At 30.8% G+C, this 16,393-nt stretch overlaps 2 protein-coding genes across 3 annotated transcripts in view; one reads left to right on the top strand and one right to left on the bottom strand.

The window, feature by feature from the left end:
- The window catches only part of LOC129961714 (galectin-4-like), a 66,185-nt gene extending 52,965 nt beyond the window's left edge, over positions 1-13,220 (top strand). For both annotated transcript variants that reach the window (XM_056075260.1, XM_056075270.1), the window contains exons 3-9: positions 3,229-3,442; positions 4,323-4,451; positions 5,665-5,753; positions 7,657-7,978; positions 8,123-8,194; positions 8,824-8,912; positions 12,505-13,220. In XM_056075260.1, coding sequence (XP_055931235.1) covers positions 3,229-3,442; positions 4,323-4,451; positions 5,665-5,753; positions 7,657-7,978; positions 8,123-8,194; positions 8,824-8,912; positions 12,505-12,835 — 1,246 coding nt within the window. In that variant the 3' untranslated portion in view covers positions 12,836-13,220. The remainder of the gene's footprint in view (positions 1-3,228; positions 3,443-4,322; positions 4,452-5,664; positions 5,754-7,656; positions 7,979-8,122; positions 8,195-8,823; positions 8,913-12,504) is intronic.
- A 901-nt stretch (positions 13,221-14,121) lies between these two features.
- LOC129965824 (spindle assembly abnormal protein 6 homolog) overlaps positions 14,122-16,393 on the bottom strand; it is a 32,336-nt gene continuing 30,064 nt past the window's right edge. The window contains exon 14 of the mRNA XM_056080040.1: positions 14,122-15,382. Within this exon, the coding sequence (XP_055936015.1) occupies positions 15,124-15,382 (259 nt within the window). The 3' untranslated portion in view covers positions 14,122-15,123. The remainder of the gene's footprint in view (positions 15,383-16,393) is intronic.

Below are 16,393 nucleotides of genomic sequence, written 5' to 3'. Positions count from 1 at the left end.
CATTCCGAAACGGAAAATGTCATCTAATAATAATAAAAACAAAAGAAATTTTTGGATTCATTCCAAAATACAAAAACATTTAATGAATACCCGTGTGTGAAATGTTCATTTGAAGTTTTAGTTAACCAAATCCTAAAAGCATAAAATGATTTTATAGTACAAACATTATAAATCCTTTTGCTATTGTAATTATCCTTTAACTTTCTGGTCAACTCAAATCTATAATTACTCTATAATGTAAACATTTTTATTTTCTTGATTATTTAGATGTTTCATTCATTTTAAAATAAATTGCTGTTTGATTCATTGCGACCATCAAGCTGTCTCTTAAAAATAATTGAATAATATGGAAATAAAAATGTATCTTACAAAAAAAAAACCCCTTCAATCCTTTTAAATCGCGATCTGAGACAGAACTTTTGTAATAAAATTATTCCACTTACCAATAAACAAAATTATGGAGTTAGCTAAAAGCAAATATGCATTCGGGAATCAATCGCCATTTTTGAGATTTCAAAACTGATACTGCAATCTAAACTTGAACTTTATTTTTCTAACGAAAGACAGCAGGGGCTGTCGGCATCTGTTGAACGACACAGTTGCAGTGAAATGCTTCATCGATTTCAAGGAAATTTGAAAATTTGATTCGTTTGACCAAAAGTACTTTAAAACAAATGTTTTCTTGATTTTCGATTTGAAATTCAGTTAGTGGCCTATCACTGCGGATTGCAAACTATTTTTAAGTGCGTGTTGTTTACTTTGCAAAATTGTATCAGCTTCGATCAAAGAACCATGAGTGATTGGAGCATGCAATCAGTTAATAAGCACAAAACGGTTTTCTGCTTATGTCAAAAGATTGTATACTTCGTATAAGATCATTACAGGCAAAGGGAAATTGTTGTAATCGTAAAAATATTTGAACTCGAAATTTTGATGAGTCTGCAAGTTTCCTGGATCCGATAAACATTTCTTTTAGTTATGTCTGTCTGTCTGTCTACCAATACGATTATTCAAAACGCTTTGAGTTAGAATAATTGAGGTGTTTGTGTATCATCTGTATTTTTTGTATGAAATTATTGCACCTCTGATAGATTTTTCAACATATAAATTTAAAAGCGATAATATAATCCACGTAAAACGAAAGATATTGCGATTACGAGATTAAAAGATTGAACCAATGATTTCTCATGCATTATATTCCAATAGACGATATAAGTTCCTTATTTTAAAATAATTAAATCTGAACCTTCTTCATTTTTCATCCCTTTGGGATTCTTAAGGACATGGAGTAGTCATGTACAATTACTATTTATATATTTATTTTATATGCGAAGTTTGCAAAGAGAAAGTATTACAATTTTCAAAAATTCGGATTCGAGATTTTGAGTTCGTAAAACATATTTTTGAGAAACATACTCCTAAACTTCCAGAGTCTGAAAAAAATATTTTTGAAATTACATCTGTTTGTCTGTATGTGTACATGATAAATTTTTTACACCAAATAGATTTCCATCAAATTTTGAACGAAGTCCAACCTGATGAAGTCTAAGTTCAGCTTTAAAAATATAATTTAGAACAATAACTACAAAATGAAAAGAACTAGATGAGTAAAATTTGGTTTACAGATTTAACATTTAAAGAATAAATTCGTATTAAAGAAAATAAAACATCAAAAAAGGAGAAAATTCCCAAAGTTTTAATCTGGGATGTTTCGAATTTGAATTTTTTTATAATAAATTATACATTGAAATTAATTCGAAAATACAAGCGCTTCATAAAAAAAAATGGTAGCATATGTAGACATTTTGCGGAAGTAAACAATGCACAATATGAGGTCCCTCTTTTAATTTAATTTTACTTAATTTCAATTTCAACACATTAATATATTAATAAAATAATTGATAATAAGTTGATTCTTTTTACTTTAACGATTTTGTGGAAGACTATTTTTTAATTATGATTCATAACTGCACACATATTATTATTTATTCACTATTATTTAATCAGACATTTGGGTTTTATAAATACTGTAAGAACTAAGTGAACGTAATGAAAGAGATTTGAATCTTTAATAATACTTCACAGAGTATTCATATAATTCTATATCATAATTCATACAATTTGCATTTTTTTACGAATTTATTTACTTGGCAATAAGGCTAACAACATGTTTTTATCGCATGCTTGTCGCCGGTCTTAGATAGCTGCATGTTCGGCTACCTAAGTGGATGAATTCTACAGACACATTCATAATTTCATAAATTGCGATTTGAAAAGATAATTTCTCTAAAAAATTGAATAATTAATGTCCAACGTTTTAATTCACATTCATCTTAATTAAGTTTTATTCATGACTTCAGACGTTTCGAATTTTTATCGCGGTTACAATATAGAGAAAGTTTTTTAGTCGTTAAAAATATGGACTAGAAATTTCCCTTAATCTTCATGTTTTAGATCTTCATGCGTTCGAAAAACGTATTTTTGGAAAATATCCGTCTGTCTATGACAAAGACAACTCAAAAACTCTGAGCTAGGTAAATTTGGTAAAGTTTGGTATACGGTCTTTACATCCAATTTCTAGATTTATATCAAATTTTGAGCAAAGTCCGTCAACAGAAAGTCTGTCTGTCCGGCTGTCCAAATGTATGCTAATATGATAACTACAAACGAAGAAAGCTGCATAGATAAGATTCGGTACACAGATTTAGTATCGACAGTGTGTACACCAATCAAAACTAAATCTAACAAAGGATTAACCGTTTGGCGATCTTTACTTTCAGAAACATGTAAACGCGATTATTCAAAAATGCAATAACATAAATATATCAAATTTGGTATAAGATTTTGTGATTGCAAGTGTATTTCTGGGCCAATTTTTTGTTTTCAGTTGTTGGAAAAGACCGCATCTAAAACACAAATTCTGTTGTTGGAGATAATTTACTACGAAATCTTTTAAATCTTATCTTTTATTACTGTTTTAGGACATATTTTAGACATTTTAATTCGGGACTATCTAACTAAGCATAAAGATGTACTTTGAAATCCTGTTAAGCTTCAGTCTCAATATTTTCAGTCTTGTCTTTTTTAATGCTTCGGAAACATATTCAGGAGAACATAATTGGGTAATTCTAGATTTATATCAAATCATGATAATATGCTACTAAATATTTGCTTTGACATTGTTGCAAACTTGCAGGTAATGCTTAACCTTTTCTTGTCTTTCCACAGGTTCTCCATCGCCCTCCAGAGGGGTGCTGACATGGAGTTCGCCGACTTACACCTACACCTCGTGGCCAAACTGGGACGATCTCCCATGGTGGTATGGAATTCACGACAGGGCGCCACTTGGGGGGTGGAGGAGCAGCTTGCCGGAGCGTTTCCATTCCCTGCCTTCCCTAGAGCCTTCCTACTTGTCATCACGGCCTACATGGACTCCTACGAGGTAAGGAAGATCCATCCCAGATGCTTACAAAATTATCTACGTCAACAAATAATGTAACGCTCTACAATCGGTTTTCAATTCAAATTAAAGAAATAGGCACAAGAAATGATTGCAAAGTAACAAATTGGTCAATTTCACCTTAGAATATTTAGGCACAAACGTAACATACGGCGGTTGCAGAGATCTCTGTAACAGCAAAGTAGGGAAGAACACAGAAAAACTGATTTATTGGACATAATGCCATGTTTAATACTTGCTGAAACTTAATTTTAAGAACACCTCCTCTGAAAACATCCAATAAAATTATCCGGTGAAATAGTATTGACAGTGTAAATAAGTCTCTCATCATACCAACCCAAATGTTAATGCTGACTTTTTCTTGAGCACCATATTGCTCAACTATTATTGGACTTTTAGGTAACAGAAGCCGCCAATTATGCTTAATGATTGCACGTTGAAAATATTGTTTCGTATATGACAAAGATTACCAGCTTGCTCTATGACCTTTTGACGTAGAGCAAGCTGGTAATTATTGCAGTGATCCCTCCGCCGATTATATTGTGTTTATATCCCAATATTTCGGTGCTGCTATAGATTGGCTTTGTAAAGATCACTGTGTTTAATTGTTCGGAATTACCAAGAATTAGCGCTTCTGATTTCAATTAGCACAACAAGTGATTACTTTGCAAAAAGCATTTCATGAATTTTCTTCTCCTAAATTCTAAATCCTTTGATATCTTTTGATGAGTTTGAACTTGTGATCAGATCATAAGTCAAACTTGTCAAAGTCCGGCAAGAGTGCGAGCAATAAATAGATATATCTATCGCAGTGGATGGAACTGATAGAAAAGGACTAAATGCACTTTCTTTTATATTTCAGATCGAGGTTAATGGATCTTCCAACTTCTCGATCAAAGTACGAGATGGACTGCCGATATCTGCCATCACCCACCTGGCGATCCAGGCTGAGCTCTCCATTCGGGCGATACATATACCAGTGGAGAACATGGTCAGTTTGTCATCTGTTTCGACATACATCTCATTTAATAAATAAATTTAAAAAAGCTTGTGATCTTAAGATTATAACAGGTCTACTTGAAATACCGACAGATTCAATTTATAAAATGGGGACAATTAAATAAGAAAAGACTCATATAGTTGAGGAAATTATTATTGTTTGGGAGTTTTGTAGCAAGTTTTATGAGCTGAAAATATAACTATAAATTATTTTTTATTAATTTTTTTTTTGCTTGTTATTCGTAAAGCAATAATTTTCATTTCCTCATTGTCGTGTTTTAGAAAATGTTTTAGAAAATCTATGTTTCATAGATAATTTTATTATTTTTTGAATTTATTTCATTAAAAAAATAAAAAGAATATATTATAATAGTTAATTAAAAACAATTAGTTTTTGAAATAAATTGAAAAACAAATTAAATCTTTAATAAAAATGCACAGTTTCTTTTCGATCAGCATAGTTTTTTTGCACTGGTCAAGTTTCAGATCGTAAATACAAGCGACAGAGCAATATAATCATGAATTGAAGCTCTTTCATTTCATTGAATTATAATTACGCAACTATATGGCATAAATATCGGCCAACCTTAAATGTCTAAAGTGTTATAAACATCCTCCCACTAGTGTGATACGAATTTTTTTCCCTTTTCTCCCCCACCCTCTCTTTTGAAGGGGTATGTGTTTTCCCCAGTTGACCACGGCTCAAGGGTACAGGATATTACGAAGTCCATCCCCAAAGAGCCCTCGCATTACTTCAAAATTGAATTCTAATATTACTAAACTTAAATCACCTAATTTGATGAATCCAAATCGGATAACAATTAACTGAGAAGCAAAACTATTCCAATTAACAGAAAAAATAGAATTGAAAATTCGCTATATTTTAAATCTAACTTGCGAACTCCTCTTAAATCATAATTTTATAAATAGTTTTTAGTCAGTAATATTATAAGAAAAAAATGGCAACAGGATTATAATACTTAATCGCCTTCGTGAATCATATTTCACTTTAAAAATAAACTAGAATCAGAAATCAAATAAAAGAACTAATGTTCTACTTTTGAGGCAACAAATTTTAGGAATGGTCGTCTTTGGTCCTTTTGATCTATACTCGTCATTATGCCTTTATATTTGATAAGCATGTAATTTTTTTACCTAGATGTTTTGTTTCTAAAGTACCATATTAATTTCCATCTTTCTTACAGCCGCGGAACCTACGTTTAAGCATGGGCAGTGGGTTGAAGGTGGGTGACCTGTTTTCTATCAAAGGTCAACCCACGGAGGACGCCAAGAGGTAAGATATTCGAAACTACACATCTTAATGAAGAAACGCTTCACAAATGTGATATGTTAATAAAATTATTCATTTCCTAATCACTGATGATATTTTTAAGATCAAAATCTCTTCAAAGATTCCGTAAGGTTAAAACATGGCTTTTAAAACTATAAGCCACGAACAGGGGACGCCTAAAAGAATATATAGGTCATAAAAAAATTTGTGCACTCTCTTGTTTACATCTTTTAATAATTTTAGAGCAAAAAGTGTAAAACTTGACTTTAAATCACTGAATAGCTATTTTGAATGGCGTTTAATTTTAATTTATCCTTCCCTAGTATTCATTTCTTCTGTCATTTTCCAAATCTGGAATCGCTACAAAATTAAAATTAAATTAAAAATTTGATTGAGATTGCCTGGGTTCAAAAAATTTAAGAAACTTTGTATTAAATGCATATTTGCAATTTTAATTTGTTTACACTCGAATACATTGTGAAATGAATATTACCAATAAGTAACTATGAATTGGCGATGTGCAGTTAAAGACACAGTTAGGTATCATTAAGCTTAATTCAAGAGCTATGCGAATTTTCCAATTTTTACTGAAGACTATTTTCTTTTCATAACTATATAAAATTATTTACATGCTCTGAAAATTAGGGGAAAAAACATCCACTTGGTTATATCTTGAAACAACTGATTTTTAATTACCAAACTGTAATATTAACCTCACAAAATTTCAATAAAGTAGTCCATTCATTTTGATCAGATAAAAAATAAACATTGACCCTTCATATCAACATAGCTTTATTAGTTAGTTCATGAGACATTTTAGGAATAATCTAAGAGAAATTTAAAATCAAGAGAGATAATTCCTTACTAGGTTGTATAGGTTTAGGTATCAGGTATTTTCACAATGCATTTTTCTATTAGATTCCTTATTATTATTTAGCAACAATAACCAAGGATGCCTTCTCTACAAGAATTACCAAGGAAACCCTTTACAATTAGAATTATATTTATGAATAACACATTTATTATTGCTAGTATTCGAAAACTTTTCATCGTTATCTGTTATATTTCTTTTGAAATAATACTAAGCATCGTCTCTATCAATGACAGTAATGTCGTATACACAATTTTTAAATGCAGTATAAATAAAAATATAAAATTTATAAGCAATGAAAAATTATGTAAAATTTTATATAAATATTTTTATGTGAATTAGACACTGAATAGCTGCAGTAAAAACAAAAACAAAATGCTTTTCATAAATAGAAGTATGAAAACAATATTGATCAAACGCACAAAAAACGCAGTTTTGCTTGTAAAAAAAAAAAAAAAAAAAATAAGAATTCAGTATAAAGATACTGTGGCTAAATATCTGATAAAAATCTTAACTAGACCTCGACTACTATTTGATGGTATGCATCCGCAGACTTTTAAAATTTAGTTAGTTTTCATTCATCAATAAATACTTCTCTTACATATTATATCTATGTACGTACATGCACATTTGGAGCCATTGAACATAATCGCCGAGCTAAGATCCTTTTGGAAAAGGGGATGGTAAGTCAACCAACTGACTCTCCGACCCGCCACGAAGGCACACGGATTTAAACCATAAGGCTGAATGACCGGATCGCTACAACAGCAACACTGGTTGAGTCCTACAGTTGAGTCCTAAGGGCCATCACCGGCCACAGTACAACCCTCCCCGAAGGAAGTACGTCCTGTCATCAATGGGAGGAGTCAGATCCCCCCCACCTATTTGTGCACCCCCCAGGGTGGCGAGATCCAACCACCATGCCGGAAGCCTCTCGTCCTCATTTCGAGGTGCTCTCCGGGGGGGGGAGGGGGTGTTAAAAAGAAAGTTAGTCCCTTCACGAACTAAACTGTGATTCTTTCATGCCATTTCCAGCTTCACCATCAATTGGCAGAACGGCCCCGCAAAGTTCGACGATGTCCTCTTCCAGCTGAATCCTCGGCTGGATGAAGGTCGCGTGGTCAGGAACAGCAGGTTGGACGATGAGATGGGCAAAGAGGAAAGCACCCAAGAAACACCCTTCAGTCCCGGCACCCCTTTTGACCTGATGGTGGGGGTGCGCTCCCTGGAGTTTGAGACTAGGCTGGATGGGAAAGAGTGGATCACCTTCGGACACAAACACGATGTGGGGGCGGCCAAGACGCTCTTCCTCGAAGGCGACATGCAGCCATCAAGTATCTGCATAGATCTTGCACAGGTGAGTAATTAAGTCTGATAAATTCAGATATAGTAAATTCTAAAATCCAATGACCTAAATCCTTTTTTATTTTTTAATATCATTATTCAAATAGTCATGATTTTTACTAAAAGGAATTGTTAGTCATGATTATTTTGTCCTTAGCTAAATCCATCTGGAGTGCTAAACGGAACCAACATCAAAACAAGAGGAGTTCGGCTGCAACGAATGTGTCCTGTAAGTAGAACTGTATCTGTTTAATTTCTTATCATCTGACTCGTTTTTCAAAGAAAACACTGAAAATTGAAGCATATTTATTGACAAAAAGATATTAATTAATGAATCATTATTAGCACAAAATAATGATTCTTAATAATGTAATAACGTTAATAACGATAACATTAACATAACAATAATGTTAATAACGATAACATTAACATAACAATAATGTTAATAACGATAACATTAACATAACAATAATGTTAATAACGATAACATTATTGCGGTATATTCACAATATTGTGTGACATTTGAAATATCGAATAATATCATGAAGATGTCGTGAAATTTCTTGTGCTAATCAGGATACTAGTTGAAAGTTTACAACTTTTGAATAGTAAATTTGGCATGATCGGTGGATTTCTGTGTATTTCTTATTAATAAATTTTTCATTTCATTTATTTTTTTGGTCATCAGTATGACCTCATATAACAATTTATCCAATTGTTATTATTAAAAAAAATTCCAACAGAATAGAGCATACGTAACATCAAAACTGTATAATAACTGGATACGTAAACATCAAGAATGGGATTTCGAGAATGAACCAAAATTACATGCTTATTTCATGCTCTTTTCTTCCGTAGGAAGTTCCACTGACTTCTCGTGTGACTGGAGGATTCGAAAAAGGATGCTTGCTTTTGATTTCGGGAAAAGTGAACATTCAGCCATCAAGGTCAGTATTCTGTTGCATTTTATGATGCTACAGCTCTTATCCTTTATAACTTTGATAAAATGAAGAATTAGAGGCTGTACTTTTCCTCTCGTTTATACGATGGCATTGAGCGATGACCTCCTAAGGGCGGGTGATATTAGATCAACCTTCAATTTTATAACAGATTCGTAAAAGTATCAAATAGGGCCGATTCTGAGGTGCTGAAACTCTGCGCTTTTTGCATGCAGCAGATTTTTATTTTGCCAAAATAGGGTAGAAATGAAAGTAAATACGTCTAATGGAAATAAAATCAAAGTCTGATAAAGACATCCGGAAATGCGAACATCTTACTAAGTATCATACCTTTCCAGAGTTCAATCGTCTAAAAGTGATAGTCACATGACCCTGAAACGAAAACTGTAATAGACTAAAAGATCAGATACTCATTATCAATTCATTAGCTCGATTAATACCGATAGTATCTCCCCTCAGCCTCGTTCGTTTTTATATTATATTAACCAGATACAGAATCAGTAATTCTAATCCTTGATTTTGCCTAGCTGAGGTAATAAGAAATTACTATGTTTATTTTTTATATTTGTTACCATTACCTGGAATAAATTTAACGCATTTTTTCCTTTATTTATGCTTATTAATTATACAATATTAATGAAATTTTCTTAAAATAAGTAAATGCATTTAACTTCGAAGTTCAGTAGGTTAAAAATATCCGAGAATCAAATTTGGATTTGAGATGCAGTCTTCCTAACCAATTGATTCAAAAAATTTTACTCAGGGCTACAGCTGTAATCGCAAAATCACATACAAAATTCTATATATTTACGTCATTGCATTCTTGAGTTATCGCATTTTAATGCTTTTGAAAGTACACATCGATAGAATGTTCAACTTCTTTGGCTAAAAATGTGACAAGTGTCTACAATATAGATGTTAAATTTGTGTACCAAATTTTATCCATCTAGATCTCTTCGTTTTGTAGTTATCCTGTTAACTTGTATTCGAATAACTGGACAGACGGACTTCCTTAGAATGGATTTTGCTCAAAACTTAAAGAAATCGGCAAATTTGGTGTAAAGACCGTATACCAAATTCCATTAGTCTACTTCAAAGTGTTTTTGGGTTATCTTTGTCACAGACAGCAAGACAGGCATAATTCCAAAGATGTGTTTTTCAAACTCGGTGAGGTCTAAAACGCAATGATTCGTCAAAATTTCGAATTCGAATTTTTTGACGATTACTATACTTTCTCTTAACCTCGTATATAAGAAAGTAAAAAGTGTGTGTTTCTGGTTGCCTAGGCACAAAATTTGCACTGATATGTGCATGGCATATTCAGCAATATCATCTAAAACAAACTATATTACTGCTATTCTGCCGTACTTAGGGGACAAGTAAGTATGTTTAGTTAAATCTGTTCAGCTATCATTTTATTCTATCCTTTGATAGCTACATTTCATTGAAAATCGATAGTAGTGATTCTTGCATTTCAACCATGGAAGTTCTACAATTTAAGATACATTTCTGTATAAAATAAATTTTATATTACTTAAATTTGAATAATTTAAAATTATTTCATAATAATATTTTTAATTTAGATAAATTTTAAATAAATTTTCTACTAGTCAATATATATCTGCGTATGTTGAAAAAAACTTCCATTTTTAAATTTTTAACCCATCTAGGGAATTTCATTATATTTAATCTCAAAGATTTCAGTTCTATTAGCAGTATTATATCACAGATAGCCATTAATTATTAGGAAATGACATTTTTTATTTGATTGTTGAATACTAAAACAATTTAAAAACTAATATTTGTGACAAAAGAAAAAAAGTTCTACATAAAGACTAATCAAACACTTAAAAAATGATGAAAATGGATGTGTGTGTTGGTGATGTACAGGCCAGTCTGTTTGACTTACAGTTGCCAGATTTGAACCTTGGAGAGTGGGAAATTGTATCTCGGAGCGGAAGTTTTAAAATTTTAATTAATAAAAAATTAAGCTGAATTTTAGTGCTTTTCCGCAATAACTTCCAAAAATATTATTGCATAAAAATAAATTTTATACTTTCAAAGTTTCAAAAATTATTTTTTAATGGCATCAATTAAAAAATCGTTAGAATTTTTGCAATTTCCATAAAACATTTTTTGCTTGATTTCTAACAGTAGATCATATTATTGCCTTGCAATTAAAATCATTTCCATTGTTATATCAAATTCTAAATCGTATGATTTTCGTTCATTGTTGAAAGCTAGAGGACGCATATCTGTGTAGTTTTACAAGACAAATAAAAACGTGAAATTAAAATATTGCGAAATTTAGAGGATAGATGACCTGGATATTTATATTTTTAATAGTGGTAGATGTTAGGGGATTGTTTCCAATAGAAAGTTTCATATACACGATAAGCGGAACTTAATTAACACGACTTTAATTGCAGACAATTAGGTAGAACCATGAATATGGAGTTATAAAAAAAAATGCATCTGAAATCAAATATAACCACTTTTCCCGGCGAACCAGGTGGTCGCCTGAGGGGACTAATTTAATAATTACAGTAAACTCCCGATTATCCGCGCCTGCCGTACGAAGTTTTTTTTTTTTTTTTTTTTTTTTTGACTGATTTCTTCAAAAAGGTGCAGTTTTACAGTTATGCTTTTGTAATTACATAATACATTACAGTATTAAAACAGTACATATGTATTCATTTTTCTGTGTATCCTTGACGCCTCTCGTAAGTACAATGCACTTTTCTGTTTTCATTCACAAAATGCATTTTAGGTTAGTTTTGAGTGATATACTAAAATATGAAGCGTTAGTTAAACATTTCCTGCTGTTTATTTTTCGTTTTATTGTACATAAAACGATTTTTCAAAGTTGTAATGACTGTCTTCTCCTTTGCTATACCCGTTTTTAGCTTTTTTCGGATTATCCGCGATCTTAGTTATCCGCGGCGGCCGCGCCACCCAACTCCGCGGATAATCGGGAGTGTACTGTATATTACATAAGCTATTATAAAAGACCATAAAATTAATCATTGAAAAAAAAATATGATTTTTACTCACAAAAAAAAAAAGAGAAATAAATAAGCACATATAATTTGTTAAATTATATAACAATTTAACCACGTTCTAAAATTTATTATTTTCTAGTCAATCGAACTCAAACTTCACTTTAAATTTTGCTTTGTCAATACTGAATTTAAGGAATGCTAAACCCAAAATGCTGTTTCACCTAAATACTTTTCTGAAATTATTGAAGTTTTGACTATTTTCATATTGTCTGCTCTTCCAACTTTCTGCTTTCCTATTCAGTTCGCAAATGCTGCTTGATAAGGGTTCGAGCAAAAAAATCTTGATAATTAAATGCATTTCATTGTCATCATGAAGAAATAAAACGCATTTGCTTAAGAACACCAAACCTGTTCTCCCCTCCCCCCCAAAAAAACCCGCTTCGTACATTTAGAATCATTGCAAAATATATAATACGCATAATACAAACAGCATTTGAGAAGCTAGTTAACAGAATTGTGATTGTGATACAGGTGTAAAAATAGGCCTGCCTATCATGTTGCTGATCATTCCTTTCCAGGATGCAGATGACCGTGCAATGCGGTGAGGGTTCCGAAGACAGTGACATCGCACTCAGATACCTCGTCCAATGGGAAGACGATGGCTCTCCAAAGATCACGCTCAACTCCAAAGAAGAGGACAACTGGGGGCAAGAGGTCAAATCAAGAATCGATGACGGTCTCCATCCGGGATTGGCCTTTGACCTCTTGGTGGCAAGGACAGAAGATGGATTTCGGTGCTTCCTGAACGGTATAGAACATGCCCTCTTTCCCTATCGACTGGAAGATCAGAAGCCTGACCATGTGACTTTGTGTGGTGATGTCGAAATTCAGAGGCTGCTGTTGCTTTGATGGTGATAGCATGGTTTTGTTCCCTCTCCCCTTCACCCTAAAAAAATAAGATTTCCCACTGACGTAAGGTGCTTCAGTGTCTCGAGGCTAAAAGGTGAAATAGCTTTAAATAAATGAAGGAACAAACGGAATTGGTATTATCATCCAAAGGAAAGCGTTTAGGTAAGTCCTCGAGTCATTTGATAGCATCTTACTGCATTATGAAATCACTGCCACACAAGATGTATAGAATCTGATATTTAAATGGCATTCTTGTGATTTTTTTTTTCTTCTTCTTTATTTTCGCCTGCTTCTTTAGAGCTTTATTTTGCCAGATTTGATCTCTATTTGTACAGAGTGCCTGTAAGATAATATTACATGCAATTATTAAAACTTTTTTTTCTGACTGGTGGATTATTCTTTTTTTCATTAGTCTTAAGTATCCTGCTTTTACACGGAAAAACAAAAAATGCAATTCAATATCAGCTCAAACTCGAACACAAAAACACATAGCATTTATGAAATTTCAATCATGATTACCTCCTTTGCCAAAACTTTTCTCGAGATTAATCATTGCTGGATAACAGGTATATTTAAAGTAATACAACAATCTATTATTTGTAAAAATGTTTTCTCTTTTCCTCAATAAATTCATTCAAAAGATAACCAAGTGTTGCCACAAAAAAAAAAAAGAATTCTGAAAAATTTAGACATGTATTTTCAAGTTTTGTTGCTATGACAATGTAAAGAAAATTCCATACATGATTGTACTACAGAAAACTTATGTATGAATGACTGATTTTAATTAAAATCCCACTAGAAACGATTTTGATTAAATGCTTATTCTTAAAAACTTTCTATTCAAGGATTGAATAAATTATAAACAAGATAGATAAAAATAATTTCTTCTCTTAATAATTTTAATAAATTACTAATATATATAATTGAATTACTATTATTAAAAAAATACTTTCACAGTGAATTCTCTCAGAATTATTAATTAGGGAATTGCATAAATCACCTCTACCCTTTCAGTTAAATGGACAAGATAACCATATAAAAAAAACAATTTTAGGCAAAATATTGTCTTATTTTTTAAATTTTTAAATATCTAACAGTAAAATAATAAACAAACTATGTAACTTTTGTAAAATAATAATCAAATCTTCATGAAATATTTAGAATGTAATTTGTTAGAAAGAACACATAACAAAAATAGTTTTAATAATCAGCAACAAAATTTACTTATATTTAAAAACTTGTGTCTTTTTTCATGCAAATAATTCAAAACTACAGAATTATAATTTGAAAATTTATTCAATAAATTTAACACAAATCAAAAATTATACAAAATAATATTATTTACAAAAATCATTATGATATAACACAACAGAGTTTAATGCAACAACTTTAGTGTAGTAACTGCAACTGTATTTCATAGCATGAAGAGCAAGTATAAATTAACGAATGCATTCCTAAGTCAAGAAATCCTTTATTTTACAAAAATAGAGCTTATCAAATATTAACACTGTTAAAAAATAAATAAAAGCAGAAATCCAAGCAATTTTATAACCATTGTAAAAAATTTAAAAAATAAATAAATAACTGCGGTTTTAGAAATAATCTAAGCTCCATATTGAAGAAATGTTCAATATCAAAAACAGAAACATTTGACAATTTTTTTTTTTAAATTACTCTCAATGTGCAGGGATCTTAAAATCATGTAAGAACACGAAATATGTAGGGATATTAAATGTACAAGAAAACAATTATGTATGTAAAAATAACCTAGAAATTTCAGCTTTGAAAGATAATTTTATAAAATATATATATTATTTAGTTTTTTTTTTCCACTAACATAAAATATAACAGTAAAATAAAACTGATTTCCTAAAAATTCAAAATGGGGTGATGCCAAGCTCAGCTATCATCATTTTAAAGATAAACCACTATCACATGGTAAAATTCTCAATATTTTGTTATATGGATAGTTTTCTTAAATTTTATTTTGACTTCTGTTATTTTTTCATTTGGACATTGCATACTAATCAAAATTTAAAAATAACTAACTTGTTTTAAGGTCAGTTTTTGAAAGCCCCTATATTGTCACAACAAACTAACAATAAACTGATTTAATTTTTTTAAATGTAACATTTCAATTAAGCATATAATTCATACAGACAATACAAAAGAAATACAAAAATTATCTCAGTCATTTTCAGTTTTTAAATTACAGATCACAAGTCTATTGTCTTTTTATAAATAAATAATTTTTTATAAAAAAATTTTTTTTAAGGAATGGAAATGCATCACTTTTTTTTAACAATATTTTTATTGCTTCTACCACCGAGGGATTTCTTTGCAGTGCTGTGCTTTAAGGCCTGTCCAGAACCAAACGCTGCACTTAATGCAGAAGCGTCCAGTTCAAAATTTACAGCATTATTATTATCACCAGCAGGACTTGCACTTGCATTCCTAGTTGCACCAGAGGGTGAAGAGATGTATGCAGAATCAACAGGTGTCTGTGCAGAATTATGGCTTTCTTCTTTATAAGGAGTGGAATCATTTCTATGAAAAGAGTACAAACATTGCATTTAGCATCAAGAAATGGATTTTCAAAAATATTTAAACATGCATTGTTGCTGTTATATCAAAATATCATATGTCAAAAGTATATGAGATTTTGCTGCAACAACTAAAACTATTACTGACATATGGCATTTTGAGAAAACAGGCAAGAATCACATACAGCAATTTCAGAGCAGATGTGGCTAGTCTATACACAAGTGTTTAGCATGAAGAAAACATTTTGACAAATTTGAACTTACAAAGTTTAATATAATAGTGGACATAAATAAGTTTCGCCTTCCTTGAATCAGTGTTTATTTTTATTATGAAGATTTTGTGGAAATTTCTAATTATTGTTAGAGTGGATAGAATGTAATTTTTTTTAATTTTAACTTCAATAATGAATAATTTTTATTCCATCTTGGACCTTTGTTGCAATAAGAAACATTTTACTGAAAAACAATCTTTACAGTGCTAGACAATATAAAGGCAGAAAAAGCCTGAAATTGTATTTAAAACAACAGGTTTCTTTATCAGAAATTGCAAGATGATTAGAAAATGCTTTAAAAGTTCTTAAATATAAGTTTTAAAATAGGTAAATATAAACAAAAACTTTAAAAGAGTTCTTTTATTACTGCACATTCTAATTTTTATTTTTCAAAGCACTTATACCTCAATTTATCATAATGCATATTGAACACAATTTCAGTTTTAAAAGCTACACACAATATAATTTATTTTTATTCATGTAAAATACTTTTTCTTTCTCACCAACCATTATAATAAAAATATATTATATCAACAAGAACAGTCTTATATACAACCATACAATCAATAAAATAAATATCCATTGAATTCATTCATTATTCCATTCTTATTAGTAAGAATTTTTTTTTAATTTAAATAAAATACTGCAGTTTTTTCCTAGGAATTAGCAAAACTAAATCAATGAAATTAAAGCTTAACTTTTACAAAATGACAATAATAGGATACTATAAGAAATTAATTTAT

This window comes from Argiope bruennichi, chromosome 1 (assembly GCF_947563725.1).
Source record: "Argiope bruennichi chromosome 1, qqArgBrue1.1, whole genome shotgun sequence".
In the NCBI taxonomy this organism is placed as follows: domain Eukaryota; kingdom Metazoa; phylum Arthropoda; class Arachnida; order Araneae; family Araneidae; genus Argiope; species Argiope bruennichi.
Note: the sequence above shows the minus strand (reverse complement) of the source record. Positions and strands in the feature narration are given on the sequence as shown.